The 18,931-nt window shown below is 48.5% G+C and overlaps 1 protein-coding gene across 2 annotated transcripts in view; it reads right to left on the bottom strand.

The window, feature by feature from the left end:
* FBXO11 (F-box protein 11) overlaps window positions 1-18,931 on the bottom strand; it is a 501,351-nt gene that overhangs the window by 236,859 nt on the left and 245,561 nt on the right. For both annotated transcript variants that reach the window (XM_078649648.1, XM_078649649.1), the window contains exons 13-14: window positions 15,640-15,725; window positions 15,466-15,560 (exon numbers count right to left, since the gene is read on the bottom strand). In XM_078649648.1, coding sequence (XP_078505774.1) covers window positions 15,466-15,560; window positions 15,640-15,725 — 181 coding nt within the window. The remainder of the gene's footprint in view (window positions 1-15,465; window positions 15,561-15,639; window positions 15,726-18,931) is intronic.

The following is an 18,931-nucleotide window of genomic DNA, read 5'->3' as shown; positions in this document are numbered from 1 at the left end:
CTCCCTGTTAACCTGGCTAAGCAAAATTACTGAGAAACACGTCAATAAGACCCTGACGGAGTTCCTCAAAATAAACCTTCTGTTGGACCCCTCCCAGACTGGGTTCCGACCAATGCACGGGACAGAGACTGCCCTCCTTGCCGTGACAGAGGAGGCCCGAAAGATCATGGATCAAGGAGGTTCCGCCGCTATCATCCTCCTTGACCTAAGTGCCGCCTTCGACACTGTAAATCATGTCATCCTACTGCAGAGACTGACCAACTTAGGAATCTCTTCAACTGCGATCACATGGCTTGAGTCCTTCCTGTCGGATCGCCCCTTCCAAGTCTTCGAGGGTGATACTATCTCCCCTAGCAAACCTCTGGGCTGCAGTGTTCCACAGGGCTCTTCCCTGAGCCCTACCCTTTTTAATTTTTACATGAGCCCCCAAGCTGAGATTGTCCGTCCGTTTGGACTAAAAATCGTCTCTTACGCGGACGACACTCAGCTAGTGGTGGCACTAAACCAAACTCACATAGGGCCATGCAACATGAGGGACTGCCTGGAAGCAATGACCTCATGTATGACCTCGTCTTGTCTCAAACTGAACGGCGACAAGACTGAGCTGATGGTCCTTGGGAACACCCTGCACCCCTCCATTGACTCCTTATGGCAATCTGGTCTTGGACCTGCCCCCATATCCAAGGACTCAATTAAGAGCCTGGGAATATGGCTGGACAAGGCACTGAATTTTAACCATCAAGCTGCCACACTTTCAGCCGTCTGCTTCAGTATACTCAGGCTCATTCGGAAAATCCTTCCCCTACTACCCTTCAAGGCGAGGCAGATTATGATTTAGGGGCTCATCCTGTCCCGCTTGGATTGTGGCAATGCCCTCTATCTTGGGGCCCCCCAGGCGACCCTAACAAGCGCCAAGTTACTTAGAACTGTGCCGCCCGAACCCTTCTTCAGATCCCTCGTCGCCTCTCCGTCACAACTGAACTTAAAACCCTCCACTGGCTCCCAATCAGGAGCAGAATTGAATTCAAGAGCCTGTGTATCGCCCATCGGCCTTCTGGAAAAAGGGTGCAACCATCAACCACACTCTTATCACCCCATACCGCCCAAACAAACAGCTCAGATCTGCCTCCTCCTTCCAGGCCACCGTTCCCAAGATCCGGAGAGCTAGATGTGGCGGCCGCTCGTTCTCCTACAGCGCAGCACAACTTTGGAACTCCCACCCCATCCATCTGCGATCAGAGCCCAATCTACTGCCCTTCCGAAAAAAGGTAAAACCCCTGTTGTTCAATAAATCAGACTAGCTCCCACTGTTCCTTTACATCCGCCGTCCAGAGCGCTAGGACGCCTCAGGGTAGCTACCGCGCTTTATAAAAACTCTTTTCATTTCATTTCATTTCAAAAGGTGTGTTTAAGATAGAGGTTTAAACTTCGTGTTTGAATCCAGAGATGCGTAGTCAGGCATGCCTGCTTAAAAGGACACTGGTATTTACTGCTCTGGCAGCTGTGCCTGCAGCATCAAGGGAGCACCTGATTTGATTGTTGGAAATAAGTTATCCCTCCCTTATCAGTTCTTCAGCTGTAAATTTATGTTCTTGGGGTAGATATTAGAGCAATTGTTCCATCTCGTCCCAATGCGCACGGTCGCATCTAGCTAGCAGCGCTTGTATGTTGGCTATGCGCCAGACGTTTGCTGCCTGTGATGCACTCTATTCCACGAAGCATCAAGAAGCTTAAATTCTTATCTGGGGTGGGGCATCTCCTGTGGTTTGGGAGTTAGCCCTTTTGCATGCGTTCGACACTACTAGACAGTCCATCAGTAATTGTCTGCTAATGTACGCTGGGTCAGATGGTGCTGAGTTATATTTATTTATCTACCCTAGGGGTAATAATCCGTGCCCGGACAGGATCACTAAAGATATCATTCAAATGTCTGATCATACCCTCGAGCACTGGTAAAGTGTGTGATGACTTTTGAGTAGTGCGAAGGGTCTCCAAAAGGAAATCCTATTCGAGGGAATCTTTGTGGGGCTGCACCACATGGTAATTGGCAGCCCTACGCAGCAATTCAATGTAACCTACACTGTCATGTGGTGGAGAGTGTTTGGTATAATAAAAGTCAGGATCATTGCCTGTGGGCGAGTTAATGTTGTAATCGTCCCATGGGTCTGCAGGTATTGGCCCACTATCGTCATCCCCATCCCCATCATCTTGGTCGTCAGGTGTATGTGGTGAATGCTGAGGTGAAGTAGGCACAGGTATAGACTGCGGTGAAGGAGGAGATGGGATAGGAGGAGGAAGAGGAGGAGCTAGTTCCGACATTTCCCTTCTTCAAAGGAATGCGATATTCCTCTTCAGCATCAGTCCTTCTCTTTAGAGTCACTGTGGTGGTGTGTAGGAAGCTGGCTCTGTATATACTATACCAAAGTGAAGTATAGTGTGCACAGAGCTCAGTGGAACCCCAAAGGTAGGCAGAGGCAAAGCTAGATAGAACCGTACTCTCTATTTGTGATAGTGTGGTCAAGCAGTAAGGCAGTATCAGAGGACAGTGTTAAGCATTTGTTGTACACACTCAGTCAGGAAATGAATTCACACACTCAAAGATTGAACTTCAGACCAATTATTTTTGCATAAAAAAATTCTTTTAGTTATTTTATTTTCTAGAACCAAGCAAGCCTGGCACAGGTAAGCAATTAAGACTACAGTAGTAATGCAGTTTGTAAACAGTTTGGATTGCAAAAGTAAATGTACTTTGATTTGACTTACAGTATTGTTTCAGAGAAATGCAAACATATGTAAATACAGTATTTTTTTGTAAACAAATTTTATTGGTATTTTCCAACATACTGAGCATCAAAATCACGAATACACCATGTCATTTCTATAACAGCCCACTCGGCATTCTATGATACTCTAATACCCCGTTAAGAAAAACTATACCCCCCCCCACCGATCCCCCTCCCCCTGTTAGTGCGCCTGTGATCAATGCATAAAAAGCGTCTCTCAAATGCTTACCACACATCTAACATAACCTGTTCACCCCAGTTATGTAAAGGGACATCCCAATTGGCTACGCCTGCCGCCGTAACCTCCCACACGTCTCCTGCTCTCGCTAGCAGCACCAGTTGGTGACCCATTCCTAACCTAGGTCCTCCTCCCCCTCACTTGAACTCTCAGCAGGCTCCTGGAGCGCTGTCACCAGTGCCTCCCATGCTCTAGCCACTTCTAGGGATTTGTCGTTATCCATGCGCCTGGCCTGTTGTAGTCAGGGTGTGCTCTCAGCCTGTGCCCATCTTAACAAAGTCACCTTCCTTTTTAAATAATTAGGGCCTACATTCGATTTCCAGTGCATGATGAGTTCCCTTTTAGCCAAAATCAAACCCAAGTCATAGAATTTACTAGTAACCTTAGTGCGAAGGGTATGAGGGAAACGGAGCAGCAAGCAGGTTCCCATGTCTGCCTCTATTTGTCAGCCCGTCACAGCATTCAAACAGGCCACCACGCCCGACCAATAAGCAGACAAATTCGCACAAGACCAAAACATATGGGAGAAATCAGTTCCTTCGGCCATACATCTTGGTCATCGTGATGTAGCGCCATCAAAATATTGCGACAATTTGGCCGGCGTCAAGTATGCCCGATGTAATGCAAAAAACTGCACCAGTTGAAATCTAGCGTTCTGAGTACCCCTCCAGGCGCGCCGGACCAAGTGGGGCCACGTCGTCTCCGGGATGGGTCTTCCGATATCCGCTTCCCATTTGCCACGCAAGCCATCCAACGGCAGCAACTTTTCAGTCGACAGCCTCCTATAGAGGCATGTAATGGCCTTGAAAGTACCAGCTGCCATACCCACGTATTGGCAGCCCAGAGCGGTCGGCGGTTCCGAGAGTCCCATACCCCAGGTTTTCTGAATACCAGTCACCAAAGCAGCATGCAATAAGTAATCCCCTAGTGGGACTCCATAAGTGTTCTGCAGCTCTTGGAAGGTCAAAAAGGCCCCATCTCCATAGAAGTCTCCAATCATGTGTAGCCCGAGATCCTCCCAGCCTGCCAGTGCCGACCAATTGCCACCGTGCGGGAGGGCCGTACATGCTCCTAGAGGAATCTCCGGGGCCTACGGGCGAGTGATACCCGACCATTTGTGACTACGATTCCAGCAGAGACAAAGTGTACGTTCCTCAAGCGTGAGTCGATCTAAGTCAATCTTCTGCTGCAGTATTATAAAGGAGATGACATGTCTGGGAAGCAGCCTGCCCTGTGGCCCCTCCGGTCCCCTGAACTCTCGAGCCACCGCCTGAGTAAGCCATTGCGATTGTGCCGCCAGGTAATACCATTCAAAATCAGGGACTGCAAGGTCTCCTTCCGCACGGGGACGCATCAGAGTGGTCAAAGCGACCCGGCGTCTGCCCGAACCCCGTAGTTAAGGACCGAAGTTTCCGGAAAATCGACGCAGGTATCCATACAGGGAACGTGCGAAAAAAATACAATAGGAGAGGAAGCGCCACCATTTTCAGCAAAGCTACCCTGCCCGCTACCGACAATGGCAGGGTACGCCAGAACCCCATATTACTCTGTAGGTTCCTAATCGCCCTGTTCACATTACCCTCCAACAAGTCTGGCTGGGAATGGTAAACATGGGTACCTAAGTACGGGAGACAGTGACCTTCCCATCGAAGGTCCCCTACTGTGTGGGGCGTGTGTTCTCTTGGAGTCAGTGGGAAGAGGCAGGTCTTCCTCCAGTTGACCCTTAGTCCCGAAACGTTATCAAAATCTCGTAATAGGAGTCTGGCTTCCCGGAGCGCGTCATTCGTATCCGCTAAAAACATCAGCAAGTCGTCTGCGTAAAGGGATATATAATAGGTCTCACTCCTCATCACTAAGCCCTCATACGCCTGACCCGCCCGAGCATGAGATGCTAATGGCTCAATGGCCAATGCAAACAGTAAGGGGGACAGTGAGCACCCCTGGCTTGTCCCACGGCTCACTTGGCACGCGGCCGATATCGTGGCCCCCGTCTTCACTCTGGCTGTGGATGCATTATAAAGCAATGCAGTCCATTGCACAAACCGGTCATCCAATCCAAATTCTCTCAAAACTCTGAGCAGGTAGGGCCATTCCACAATGTCGAAGGCCTTTTCAATATCGATTGAAAGCACCGCCGCATCTGGGAGCCCCTCGAAATCTCCCACCATGATTCTGACGAGCCGACGTATACACGTCGCAGTGGTGCGCTGAGGGATAAAGCCTGCCTGATCCGGGTGAATCAGGGCCCTCATATGCAATAGGAGTCGTGTCGCGAGGATCTTGCTTAACACCTTATAGTCCACCGTGAGCAAAGACAGCGGGCGGTAAGCTGATCGGGAGCTAGCATCTCCCCCTCGCTTCAATAGGGGTATTATAATAGCCTCCCGGGTGGTTGCCGGCAATGTACCAGTGTCCCAGGCCTCCTTATATATATTTTGCAAGCGTGGGGCCAATAGATCCACATACGCTGCATAGAACTCAACCGGCAATCCGTCTGCACCAGGTGTCTTACGACGAGCCATATGTTTAATTGCAGTGTGAATCTCTCCTTTTGATATCTCACCCCCCAATCTATCCGCCAATTCCGGCTCGACGCGCGGTAGGTGGGCAGCAGCCAAGAAGTCATCAAGTTCCTCCGGTATATCCGGCATCGCGCCTCGGTAGAGGCGTTCATAGTAAGCCAGGAATTGGTTGTTAATTTCTTTCTGGGCATAGATCAAAATACCCTCCGCCGTAGTTGGGGTCAAAATCGGGGAGCCGCGGGCCACAGGATTAGCCAACCATGCCAGTAGGGAGCCCACCTTATCTCGCTCAGCATGAGCCCGAATGAGGTATTCTTTATGGTCAAAACAGCGGAGTTTTTCCATTAGCGCGGCAACCTCTTCATGTGCGGCCAAAACCGCCTCCTGAGATTCTGAGTCCGCGTGGCTGGCCCGTTCCGCGTGGCGTAACCGATCCTCGCTTTGTGCCAGGTCCCACAACAGAGTCTTGCGAGCCCCCGCTGTAGAGGAGATGCAAACTCCTCGGATCACCGCCTTAAAGGCGTCCCATTCGAGGGCCCTGCTCGAAGCCGTCCCTTCATTTTCGGTAAAGTAGCGTTCGATACCCTCCTGCACTGACGTCTTAAAAGCAGAGTCTTCTAGCGCCAGGGGGTTCAAACGCCAGGTGGGGATCGCCTGTCTCTGCCTAGTCCACTGGACCACCACCAAACAGGGGTTATGGTCAGAGACCGTCCTAGCCAGGTATTCGCTGTGACGAACCAATCCCTGAAAATCCGGGGAGCATAAAACACTGTCCAGTCGGACTTGGAGATCATGTGGAGCAGAATAAAAGGAATAATCCCTCTCAGCAGGATATTGTGTCCGCCATGCATCAACTAGACCCCACGTGTCCTGCCAAACCCTCCTACCCTTCGCCACCTTATGGGTTGCAGACTGAGCTAGGGGTGGGTGCGACCTATCTAAGTTAACGTCTACAACAGCGTTAAAGTCCCCTCCGAGCAAAATCGTGCCAGCTAAGATGGTCGGTAGTTTCCCAGATAATCGTGTAAAAAAGGCAGTCTGTTCTACATTTGGGGCATAAACACTACATAGTGTCAAGTCCCTCCCGTCCAGGCGTCCCTGCACTGCCACAAACCTCCCCTCGGGGTCTATCATTGTAGTTAGGGGTTGAAATGGAACTCCCGCTCTCACCCAAATCAGAACTCCAGCGCAAAGGCAGAAAAGGTAGTATAAAACAATTGGCCCCGCCATCTGCGTTTTAAGGCCTCGCCATCTGCGTTTTAAGGCCCGTCCCTCTGTTTGGTTAAGATGTGTTTCCTGCACAAAAGCCACCTGGATCCCCCTACGGACCAGATAGGCATGGACCTTGCGTCGCTTTATCATGGAATTCAGCCCCCTCACATTCCAGGTGATACATTTCAGTTCAGGTAGGGTCCCCATTCAGAGTTATACATGCAAAAAGCGGTAGCATCAAACCCCCTGGCACACTGACAGTCCCCTGAAACCCCAAAACAGCCCAACCAACCCTTTTCCCACCCATCCCCAGAACAGGCTCTAAACTGTAGTAACCCATCCAAATTCAAAATCCCAATTAAGTATGTAAATACAGTATATAGACCTGAATGGGATGTTCAGTAAAATACCAGGTAAGTTACTTGTGGGATTACTTTTCTTAGACTGTGTAGTGTACCTGGATACTACACTGGGCCATCTCCAGGAAACAGGTAAGTACCATCGTTTTTGTTAATCAGTACAATGTTAAAGAATTTCTTTAGGTTTTCAAACTCCATACTTGGAAACTTTTCACAGAAAAACAGTCAATGTCATCCTATGGAGGAAAATATGGCTATTGGTTTTGAGGTAAGTATTTGGTAATGGGGATTGAGGTTCTGGGGGTAGACTCAGGGATCCCCCAGGGTCAGTGATGCACTCTTGGTACACCCTCAGCGGCACTAGGGGGGCCGGGTGCAGAGTGCTGAGGCCCCATGTGGGTAGCTGCTGACGAGCAGACCACTTGGCTGTGGGAGCAAAGCTCCTGGACTTTAGCTCAGGGCAAATGGGGAAACAAGCCAGCACAAAAGGTGCATCCTCAGCAGCGCTGGGGCGGCCGGGTGCAGAGTGCTGTTTTGGCATCGGGTGCCCTGTTCTCAATGGGGATTTTCGTTTTTAGCTGCAGGCTCGATCCAGGAAGACTTTCAGGAGGAACCAACAGCTGGGCAGGTAAGTTGGAGGGCTTGGGGACGTAGGTGCACCTCGGGTTCCTTTCTCCAGGGCACAGTGCGGCTGGATGGAGGGGTGTCTTTTGAGGTCGGATTTCACCTTACCGGGCCACTCGCTGTGGGGAGGGGTCTCCGTGCAGAGGCTGCAGGCGACATCAGTGAGACCTGGAGGGGTCAACCCACAGTGGACTCGGACTCTGGAGCGCTGAAGGACCTCGCTAGGACCAGTGGGCCACTTGAACTAGGGCTGTAGGCGACGGGTCCATTTGTGGTTCCAGGCGTCCAGTTTCTTTTTTCCTCAGCACATTCTGAGTTTTTGTTTGGTGTTTCTTTTGAACCGAGCTGCTGTTCACAGGCGATCCGGTCTTTGATGAAGGCAGTCAGTCCTCCCCCGGGTTCTGGAGGTCGCTGGCTGCAAGACAAGATGATTTCTGGCACAGGATCTCCGGAAACTGCAGACGGGCCGGTAGGGCGGGGGCCAAGTGAGTTATTCTCTGCAGTCTCCTCTGTTGGGTGTCTTCTTTCGTCCTTTTTTACTTCTTAGGCTACAGGAATCTGCTTTCTTGGTTCAGGGCTGCCCCCTAAATACTGTATTTAGAGGGCGTATTTAGGGGTCTAGAGGTCAGGAGCCAATGGGCTACTGAACTTAGGGTGACTACACTCTGGGTGGGCTCACCCCACGTGGGGGAGTGAGCACAATCCCTAATCCTGATTGGGGGGAGTGCCTGCCATCTGCAAGAGAGGGCTTAACCTCGCCTCCCCTACCTGAGGGGTGGAGTTGGCAGAGTTAGGCACACCTTCTGGGCTGGCTAGTTTTTCCCGCCTGTCTTCCCGTCGAAAAGGAGGGGCGACAGGAAGGGGGGCTGCTCCTGATAGCAGGAGAGGCTAGGGGTCGCATTACAAACGCGGCCAGGGCTTTGAAGCTCCCCTGCCACAGACGGCTCTTCCTGGCCTGGGGGAAGTGTGAAAACCTACGCCCAGAAAAGGCTTTGTTTCTGGGATCAGGGAGCGAATTCTCCCACCCTAGGTGTCCAGAAACAGGTCTCATGGTGGCAGGCTGGTGTGTACCAGCCAGGGTAACCCACCAGAGGTTTGTCGTTTTTCAGGGGCATCTCTAAGATGCCCTCTGTGTGCATTTTTAATTAAATCTCACACAGGCATCAGTGTGGGTTTAATGTGCTGGGAAGTTTGATACCAAGCTTCTCAGTTTTCAGTGTAGCCATTACGGTGTCGTGGAGTTCTTAATGACAAACTCCCAGCACCACATACTCTTAATGGCAGCACTGCACGTAAAATGTCTAAGAATGGACATAGACACTATAGGGGCACAGGACTCATGCACCTGTACCTGTACCTTCACCACTGGTATAGTGCACCCAGCTAGAGGAGTGACAGATCAATGCCAGGGAAGTAGGTTGTAGACATGGCACCAAAACACGCTGCCTGCTAAGGCAGTATGTCTGTGTAGAGGTACAGGGCCTCTAAGGCTGGCACAATAAGTGCTGCAGCCATAAGAGGTCTTCCCTGGTCACCATGCCCTGGGCACCTGTGGTACCATTGACCAGGGGCTGACCTGTAGCCAGAGATGCCAATTGGGGTAGTTTTGGGGAAAGAACACAGGCCCTGGGAACCTGATTGGCAGGGACCCAGGGCACATCAAGTAAAAGTGGCAAAAAGTGGGGATTACTACAACAGATACCCACTTTCCTACATAGTGATATGTCCAGTTTTTGGATGAATGTACAGCCTTTTCGGTTTCGGGTCCGGTTTATCGAGTGGATCGTCGAAACGTTGCTTTTTTGGTGATTGTGGTGCCTGTGGTTTTTTCGACGCCAAAGGGTGCAGAGGGTTTAGGGGCTGGTGTTTTTGGATACCAAGTGTGTTTCGGTGCCGAGTGTTGTGGGTCGGAGCCGGACTTAGATTTTGATCCCGAAGGTTTAGGCTCGGTGCTCAATTTGGTGTGAGGTTTTTCGGAACTGAAAGGCTTTTTTGTAGGCTTCGGTGCCGGGCCAGAAGGCAGGGGCGTCGGAAGCGTGGTCTCGGTGCCTACTAGAGGCCGAGGGCACAGGTTGGTCCGGAGCCTTCTTTTTCGGTTGAGGTGGATTTCGGGGCGGGGGAGGATCTATACTTACAGTACACTGTCCATGTGGGATGTCTTCATCCTGGTCGGAGCCGTACTTGGAAGCGGAGATCGGTTCATGTTCCTCCTCAATCCCGATAGCATCGCCGGCTTCTTCCTCCGATTCAGTTCTGAAGAGATCTGGAATGGAGCCTGTGTGCTGGCTCTGCATGTTGCGACGTCAAGCCAGACGGTCGCGAAGCGTCTTCTTGAAGCAGAAAGCTTGGCACGCGTTGCAGTCCTGTTCACTGTGCTCAAGGGACAAGCACAGGTTACACACTTCATACAAGTCGGTGCACGGGTATTTCGCGTGCCCCCGAGGGCAAAATTTAAATAGTTCGTTCCATCGACTGCGAGTCGAACCGACGTGGGTAGTCCCAACGGCCTACCATGAGCTCTCCGATTGAAATAGGGTTTTTTGTTAGTAAACACGACACGCGGAGAATGGAAACAATACCGTCGAGTTAGAATGTCTTGCGCACCGAGAGAAATTGAAGGAAGGGTGTCGAGGCAGAACGCGTAGACTAACATCCGAACCCAATGGCAGAAAAAAACAATCTAACAATGGAGTTGATGCCCATTCGCACTATCGCCAAAAGGAGGAGTCACCTACCGCGTGACTGCAAAGACTTCTTCGAAGAAAAAACAAAGTGCAACCATCCGGACCCAACACTAGATGGCTATTGTACATAGCCAGTCTCCCTGATGAAGTGAGAGATAGATTTGGTGAAGCGCCAACATTGTGATTTTTTCTTTGTAAATCCACTTGTTCACTTTCTTGAGGTCTATAACGGGTCTGTAGTCATTTTTTAGACCTTTCTTTTTTTACCAGAAGGTAACAGAAATAAAATCCCGTTCCATTCAGGTGAGAGGGGATCTTTTCTACCACTTGTTTTGCAAGAGGGTGTAGACTTCTTGTTGCAGTTTTTCTCGATGGTAAAGGGATGGTTTCTTCGGTGGAATGTACTGTGGAGCAACAATTTAATCAGAGAGTAACCATGCTCTACAATATACAGAACCAATTTGTCGGTGTTTTCTTTTGCCATTCTTGAAGAAAAGTGTTCTACTTCCCCTACCAGAGTAGGGGATAGAGGAGGGGGGACGGGAAGGCTCATTGTTTGTCACTAAGTGTTTAAGTGCCTTCGGCAGACTATTGCTGTCCTCCTTTGCATCTTGACTGACTACAAAGCAGGATGTTTATGTGGCTGAGATGACTGTTGTTGTTGTCCTAGAGTCCAATTAGGAGATTGAAATGTCTGGTGGAAGTATCCGCAGTCATAGGGTCTTCTATATTCCCTCTTTTTCTCTAATGAGACAGCTTTGAGAGTGTCGAGCTTAGACTTTATTTGAGATATCTCACCGTCAGCATGAGAGCCAAATAAAATGCTACCTGAAAAGGGCAGGCTCAGAATCCAGTGTTGGGCTTCTGGTTTCAAACCTGTGAGTTTCAGCAAAAATGAATGCTGAAGCGCTAGGACAAAAATCACGTGCTGCTAAAATGGAGGAATCTGCTGCAGCATTGACAACCTGGTTTGACACCTTTATTCCTTTGTAAACAATCTCTTGGAAATCCTGACATCAGTCTCTAGGAAGATCTTCTATGAACTATTGACAGGATTTCCAAAGAATAGTGGTCCATGAGAGCAGTTGCATTTGTAACTTTCATAGAAACTGCGAGGTTACGCAGATCTTTCTGTCCACTGAATCCAATTTCTTGCTTTTCTTGTCAGGAAGTACTGTAGATGATGGAACCATGGCACGAAGTTTCCGAGCAGCTGAAATGATGACAGAGTTTGGTATTGGATCAGTTAGAAGAAAATATGTATCCTGATTTGGTGGTCCGTATATCTTTCGTAGGTGGGCTAGAGAAGCATTTACAGCAGACTCAAAAAAGTTTCATAGCTGGTTCCAAGAGGACTGAAACCAAAGGCAATAGTGGGCTAGCCGTGGACCATTGATAAAGTGTCTCAAAAATTACCGACGTGGATGTAGTAGTGGTCTCAAAATCTAAATTAATGTTGTTAGCATTGCTGAAAAGTAACTAAGGTGTTAATATCTATAGGAGATATTCTCTGTGCAGGAGAATCAATTAAGGTAGGGAAATACAATCCTGAAGAAGACGTTGTAAGACGAGAATCTTGATCTGGATGTACAGTATCTTTCCCATCTTGAGTGTGAGCGTCTGTGACACCTTGGATGACAATGATGATGGTGGGATCTCAGTCTCACTAGACCTATAGCTGCAAGGTCTAGTGTGACGGGAGCAAGATCTAGGTTGCATGGTGTAGGTGCAACTGATGCAGAAGACTGTGGTGGCTGAGAAGGGGTGACTGGTGGTTTTGGCAGCGGAAGTACCGGTGAGATCACTGGTTCAGGTCAAAGCGGGGCTTGAGGTGGAGTGGAATTTGGGGAGGAGTGGAATCATTTGGAGCCTAAGTGGGTGTTGGCAAATCCGGAAAGGTCACTGAAGAGGTCAGATTGGATGGATAATCGTCTTGGAGAACTCTGAATCAGACTCTGAAAGAAGTCTGTGCACTTTCATCTGTGTCATCATTGAGGTTGAATGGAGTTCTCGATATCGATTTACCTCTCAACATCAACGGTGCTCTCCTCCATGGTGTTGCAAGTATTCTTGACGTTTAAACAGTCCTGGCACTTAACAAGTAGGTGCTGTACCTCTTTTCGACGTCAACCAGGAACAAGTTTGACAGACCTTCACATTTTGGATCACTCTCATCCGGAGTCCGCCGAGCGGGGTATAAGGGCATTGGTAGAGGGAGCAGTCTCTTTTCAGCATTCTGAAGTCACTCCAGCCAGGGCATTTGGTCTTCTGTGAAGCTCCACCTGGCCATGGAGGTGAATTTTCTCTCTCGCTCTTGAAGTGCACCTGGGGAGGGTTTGGCAGTGACGACACATCTTGGGGTCATGAGAGTCTTGCAAACTTAAGATATAGATCCTGAGCAGGTCTGTTTTTTTCCATTTTGCCACCACACTCCGGTCAGAAGCAAAAAGAGTTGAGATTGTGCAGAACAACTGCAGATATTTCCTGTCAGTAAAAATACTCTAAGCCCTGAAGGATGTCAAGTGATTCAGATATGAAAAGTCTGAGATAAAGACTTTTGAGCAACAAAACAAAAAGCCTTAATAATTCAAAGCTCTGATCCAGGATCCTGTCAGCATGGGTTAGAAAAAAAGAACTGAGTAAACTGCCACCTGAAGGCCATGTTGGGACACTGGCGGTCAAGAGGCCCTTAAAGGTGCAGTGTCCTATTCTCATGGTTTCCAATGCTGCAGCCTATACAGCTACTTTGTTATATATTATCATATCTCTCACTTAAGAGAAAAGTCTGTGAAGGACGTATTTAAAAGGTCACTTTTCATTTTATTTTAATGGCTTTTAAGGGTTTGACACCTTTTTCCTTCTACTTTTTAAAGTAATCTAAAAGGATTGACTATATAGCCTGTTTTAAGTGATGGATGCTGACTCTGTATATAGTGCACTAAAAGAACGTACACTGTGCAGCGACTCCCAGGTAACGCTTATTGGGTTACAGGGCTTTCTTAAAAACTCAAGAGTGCTCCATTTTGTAGTAGTATGGTCGAGCAGTTTAGGCTAATCAAAGGGGAGTGTTGAGCATTTGTTGTACACACAATAAATGGGAGACACACTCAATAATGAAATCCAACACCAATTTATAAAAATAACACTATCTTATATATTATTCTATGCACCAAGATCTTTGTGATCAGTTAAGCACTTTTCAAGAGAGGTTTTTACCATTTAAATAGACAATACTGTATTTGCGGTAATCTTAACAAATGGGGAAAACATACACAGAACAGGACTGCTCGTCATCGATTTACAGGACGTTTATTCAGGACTTAAGGTAAGTAGGGGCAAAGGTCCAGGACAGCACCAACAGGTCACCTAGGTCGGTTCCGGGGAGTCCGGATACAGAGGTGCGTTTTGATGTCGGGCTGCTCATTGAAGCCAATGGGAAACAGTTCCTGCGACAACAAAAATGCAAGCGGAGACTGGAGAGCCGGTCAGTTAGAACCCAAAGGGCTTTTAGGGTCTCTTGAGCCAGGATGCATAGTCAGTTGTTCTGGACTCAGGCTGAGGGGCTCGTGTACAGTGGTCTTTAGTCTGTCAGATCCCGGCGGTCAGAGGCACTTTTTTTGGTGAGCCCACAGAAAGAGGCTGCAGACAGGGGCTGGGGGACGAGTCCGGCGGTACTCAAAGGTGAGCTCAAGTCTTGGGAGTCTCCAGGTCCTAGGGACATAGTAGGTGCACAGGTGCTTTGAGGTGTCAGAGGAACTTGCTTCAGGTGACTACCAGGACAGCTGGTCCACTATGGATGAGAACTTCTGCAGTGCTGATGTCCCTTGTTGGCTGGTCGGTCTCAGTGGGGTCTCTGCTGGATTGGACCACCAACAAGTCTTGGATGCTGCAAGGGGTCTGGTACTCTGGGTATTGGTGCTGGAGGGCACGTGGATGGTCTAGGGTTTCGTTACTTGCAGGGGAGACGGGGCTCACCTCTGTAAGCACGGTAACACCTCCTCCTGGGTGTCTGATGCATCGGTGAGGACGTGGATCAGCACTTGCACTTCGAAGTGTGCATCAGAAAGAAGCAGGAGAGCACTGAGTTTACTACTACTTGCTTGGCAGATTCACTGTCCCTCAATTTCAAAGTTTAAAATGCAAGGCTAAGCATTCTTCTTTTCAAGTATGAATAGTAAACAAATTTATCATGTGTCCAAGAAATATTTGAGCAGCGATTAAACAAATTGAATAAGGATTCTTCTATCAAAATGCAAAATTACCTGTCCTCTCCTATGAGCGGGTTTATACTATTCTAAAATCACAAAAGAATTACCTAAACAGCTCAAGAAAAAGAATCCTCAACTCAGTGAAGCCATCTAGTTCAATAATCGGAAACGTTGCTTTGACTGAGAAAATGAAAGGTGCCGAGCCACAACGTTTGTGTGACCTCTCCTTCCTAAGTGACTCAAGAAATTAGAAGTGATTAAACCAATGCAGTGATCAGGATCCTTCAATCTGGCGTTCTGAAGCATACAAGTGTGTGAATCCAGAGAAAATGTATTGCTGGAGGAAGATGCACATTGGAATGCAACATACAACATGATTAATTCCACCACACATGCACCACTTATTTCAAGTGCATCATTCACTTGTTTTGGCAAAAGGAAAACAAGCCTATCCTCACTCAGTTTCCTCCTCTACACACCCACCCTACATGTATATTTCCTTTGTTTTCCAATGCTGAGCCAAGCAGGCAATACCATCACTACTGGGTTCCAGTTTTTCCTTGCTTGCCTCTAAATTAGACATATTCTTGCAGCTATGTATCTCATTGTGCATTGCCAACCCACCATTCACTTCTTCCATATAGAATTCAATAGGCCTTAATGTAGCATTCTGCATTTTCATCCAATGCATTATGTATTAACAGGATGTGATAAACGGATACAGATTTAACGCAATAAAAATGCACAAGAACAAATTATCAGATTATACTTTCATGATCTCTCGCTTTAAAAAAGGAAACCCGTACTTATTTAGGAGCTGGAGTTTTAAACTCACCACATAAATGCCACCATGCTGTCCATCATGTATTTTGTTGTGTCGGACGATAGGACAACTATTTGTTCGAATCTGTATTCCTGCAAGCGCATTACCTAATAAGACAAGACAGGTTTAAGGATGCCTAGCACACACATGTAAAACAGAAGGAAAATATTTAACTTATAAAATTACCATATATGTCATTTCCTTCGATAAGTCCTCTTCCATCACCAAATATATAAACTCCACCTTGATTACCATTGAAAATTGCATTGCCCCTTAGTGAAAAAAGGAAGACAAAATATGTTAATCTAAACACATATTACACTTTCAAGTTTAAAACATATGCTTCTACGCTAGCATCTCTCCTACACCAGCATCTAATTGAGTGCTGATATAAGTACACAACACCAAACACGACCTTAGAAGCCAACTATAAAAAAATAATTGTTGAGCAGGCTATTTTCAAATCTGCACTTATCGAGTTCAAACTCAGATGAAGTTCAAAGTGTGCAAGTCTGATTGGAAACAAATGTATTTATCAGTAACCTTTTTGATGCCTCGTGGCACCAAAGCAGCTTCAGAGAGTTAAAGCTGCATTGTCATTTGGAAAACAACAGGATTCCTGTAAAGTCCCACCCAAGTGTAAGAAAGGAGCCACTTATTCACATGGTTGTCCTCATTTGTTGCCTGATGCAATTTTGACAGAAGTGCACTGGGTTCCTGTTAGTACCTAGGGGATGGTTGCTAAAGAGGGTCCTTAGGGCTGCAGCATGTATTGTGCCCCCTGCGTGCATTTTTCATTAATTCCCACACTGGCATTAGTATGGGTTTAATGTGCTGAGAAATTTGATACCAAACTTCTCAGTTTTCAGTGTAGCCATTACGGTGCTGTGTAGTTCGTAATGACAAACTCCCAGCACCAGATTCTCTTAACCCCTTAGACGCTCATGACGAGCTGGGCTCGTCATGGCGTAGCCTCCTCGCACGCTCATGACGAGCCCAGCTCGTCACGTAACATGCGATTTTTAAAAACCCAGCGTACGGGCGGAATTCCGCCCGCACGCATGCGGTTAATGGCAGTACTGCACTTACAACATCTAAAAATGGCCTTAGACACTGTAGGGGTACAGGGCTCATGCACCCCTGGTATAGAGCACCCAGCTAGAGGAGTGTCTGATCTATGCCGGGCAGTGGGTTGTAGGCATGGAACACAGATGTGTGCCATGTCGACTCTTCACTTTGTTCTGTACCAAGGCACGCAGCCTGCAAAGGCAGTGTGCAGGTGTAAGGGTACAGGGACTCTAAGGGTGGCACAATAAGTGCTGCAGCCCTTAGAGGCCTTCTCTGGTCATAGTGCCCTGGGTATCTGTGGTACCATTAACCAGGGGCTGACTTGTGGCCAGAGATGCCAATTGGGTTTAGTTTTAGTAAACAGATTTTATTGGCATTTAATATCAAGCTGTGTCATTATACATCATGAACCAAATATATTCTGGCCTTAACTATTGGCAATATATCCCATTACCCAGCTCGTGGCTCCTTTCCATTGGAGTACGTTTTTCTGCTGTCTCCTCTCGGCGCCCAAATATGAAATGCTGCATATGTTTCATTAGCCCTCCCTCCTCCCCCTACCCAGATAAACAATTAACTAGGACCCCCCTTCCCAACCCGCACTGCTGTCTTCATTTTTTTAACAGAGCTCTGAATGGTACCCCCTCGTGTCAGACAATGGCCCTACTAAGACATGCGACCGCCTTGATGGTTCCCCTGGCCAGGCTTATATATTTACAGGTGGCCTGTCGCACCGGTTCCGCTGTACCCATCCCCCAATGTCACCTTAGGGCCCCCGTAACTGCCCCATAGAGTAGGAAATGCCCTAGTCAGCACTTAAGTCCTCAAAGGATAGCAGCTCCCCATCTCGGAAAAGATGTCCCACCTTTGTAGCCCCCGCCTGCAGCCAGTCATCTATTTCTCGCCAATTTCCTCCATGGGGTAGGGCTTCCAGTATCAACATCGCCATTTCTGGAGAGTATGGACGTTTCGTCCTGGTTTTCTGTCGGCATCGACTCCAACACCGTCTAATCACACTATGCTCGTTGCTACTAGCCTGTCCGGGCCGAGCAGTTCCTAAAAGTTTGCGAAACACCTCCATCCTGTCTGGAGTGAAGGGTGGTACTCCTCTATCCTGGTCAATGCTTACTGCCCCCACTGTGTTAGCCTCTGCAGTTGTCCTACCAAATAGTAAGTCTCCATATCCAGCAGTGCTAGGCCCCCCTCTACTCGGGGTCGTTTCAGCGTGCTCAGGGCTACTCGCCTCCAGCCCGTTCTGCATATGAGTGCTGATAGGCAGGAATCCAGTTCCCGGAACCAGGCCACTGAGATTCACAATGGTAGTGTGTTAAAGAAGTATAGGAGCCGAGGGAGAGCCACCATCTTAAGGAGTGAGACCCGGCCCATCAAGGAAACAGAAAGCCTTCCCAAAAGGCTTGTAGTGGAAAATGCGCACTCCCAGATATCTGAAGCAGCGGGCGCCCAAGTAAAGTAAAGTCTAAGGCCCGATAAGGCCCCGAACTCGTCCACCATCCTCCGCACCCCTGGCAGATCCTACCCCGCCCGCCGCAGGAACATGAGGAGGCCATCTGAGTACAGTGCTATATTTTGCCTCTGTTCCCACAACTGCAGCCTATAATAATCTTTGTCCGATTGCCCTACACATGCCAGTGGCTCCATTACCAGGGGAAACAACAGGGGTGAGAGAGGGCCCCCCTGGCACGTACCCCTCTCCACCCGATATTGCTCCGATATCGTGCGTCCTGTCTGGACTCTCGCCAATTGGGTTTAGGTTTCAATGCAGTTTTAGGGAAAGAACGTACGCACTGGGTACCTGATTAGCAGGAGCCCAGGGCACACTTGGTCAAAGCACATCAGAAATTCGGCAAAAAGTGGGGGCAAACATGCAGAAAGGGGGCACTTTCTCACACCATGCCACCCCAGTTTAGACCTGGCCATATGCAAATCAGCCTTCACCCTGTGCCTCATGGAAACAGTCCAGCCCGAACTGCCAAGCCAGGTCGTCTGTGGACCGGAAACCAGCATCCTAGGACCGTTTTCGGGGTTTCACCCCCTCATTAGCCAGGATAGCTTGAATCCAGTGGCACAGAGAGCCCAGGACCCACTTCTGGGCACAAAACGACGGCTGCAACATGTCGACAAACTGGCAGTAGGGAGGGGTGTAAAGAGTTTATAATCTCTTCCATTCACCACCATCCTTCATGGTTTTAATCCTGGCCGGAGGGTACAGATATATAATTTACACATAGTGACACCTCCAAGCTATTTTTAATTCACACTGCACTTCCTCTTTCGGTGATCCCAGTCAAACTGTTTCTTTATATGTTGTGTCTTGTCTTCCCCTACCTTATTGCTCCACCCCAGTTGTGGTCTGCGCGCGGGTGTACTGGAGCAGCCCAATGATGAAGCA

This window comes from Lissotriton helveticus, chromosome 6 (genome assembly GCF_964261635.1).
Source record: "Lissotriton helveticus chromosome 6, aLisHel1.1, whole genome shotgun sequence".
NCBI classification, from domain to species: Eukaryota; Metazoa; Chordata; class Amphibia; order Caudata; family Salamandridae; genus Lissotriton; species Lissotriton helveticus.
The sequence above is the reverse complement of the archived record's forward strand: the minus strand, read 5'-3'. Positions and strand labels throughout refer to the sequence as shown.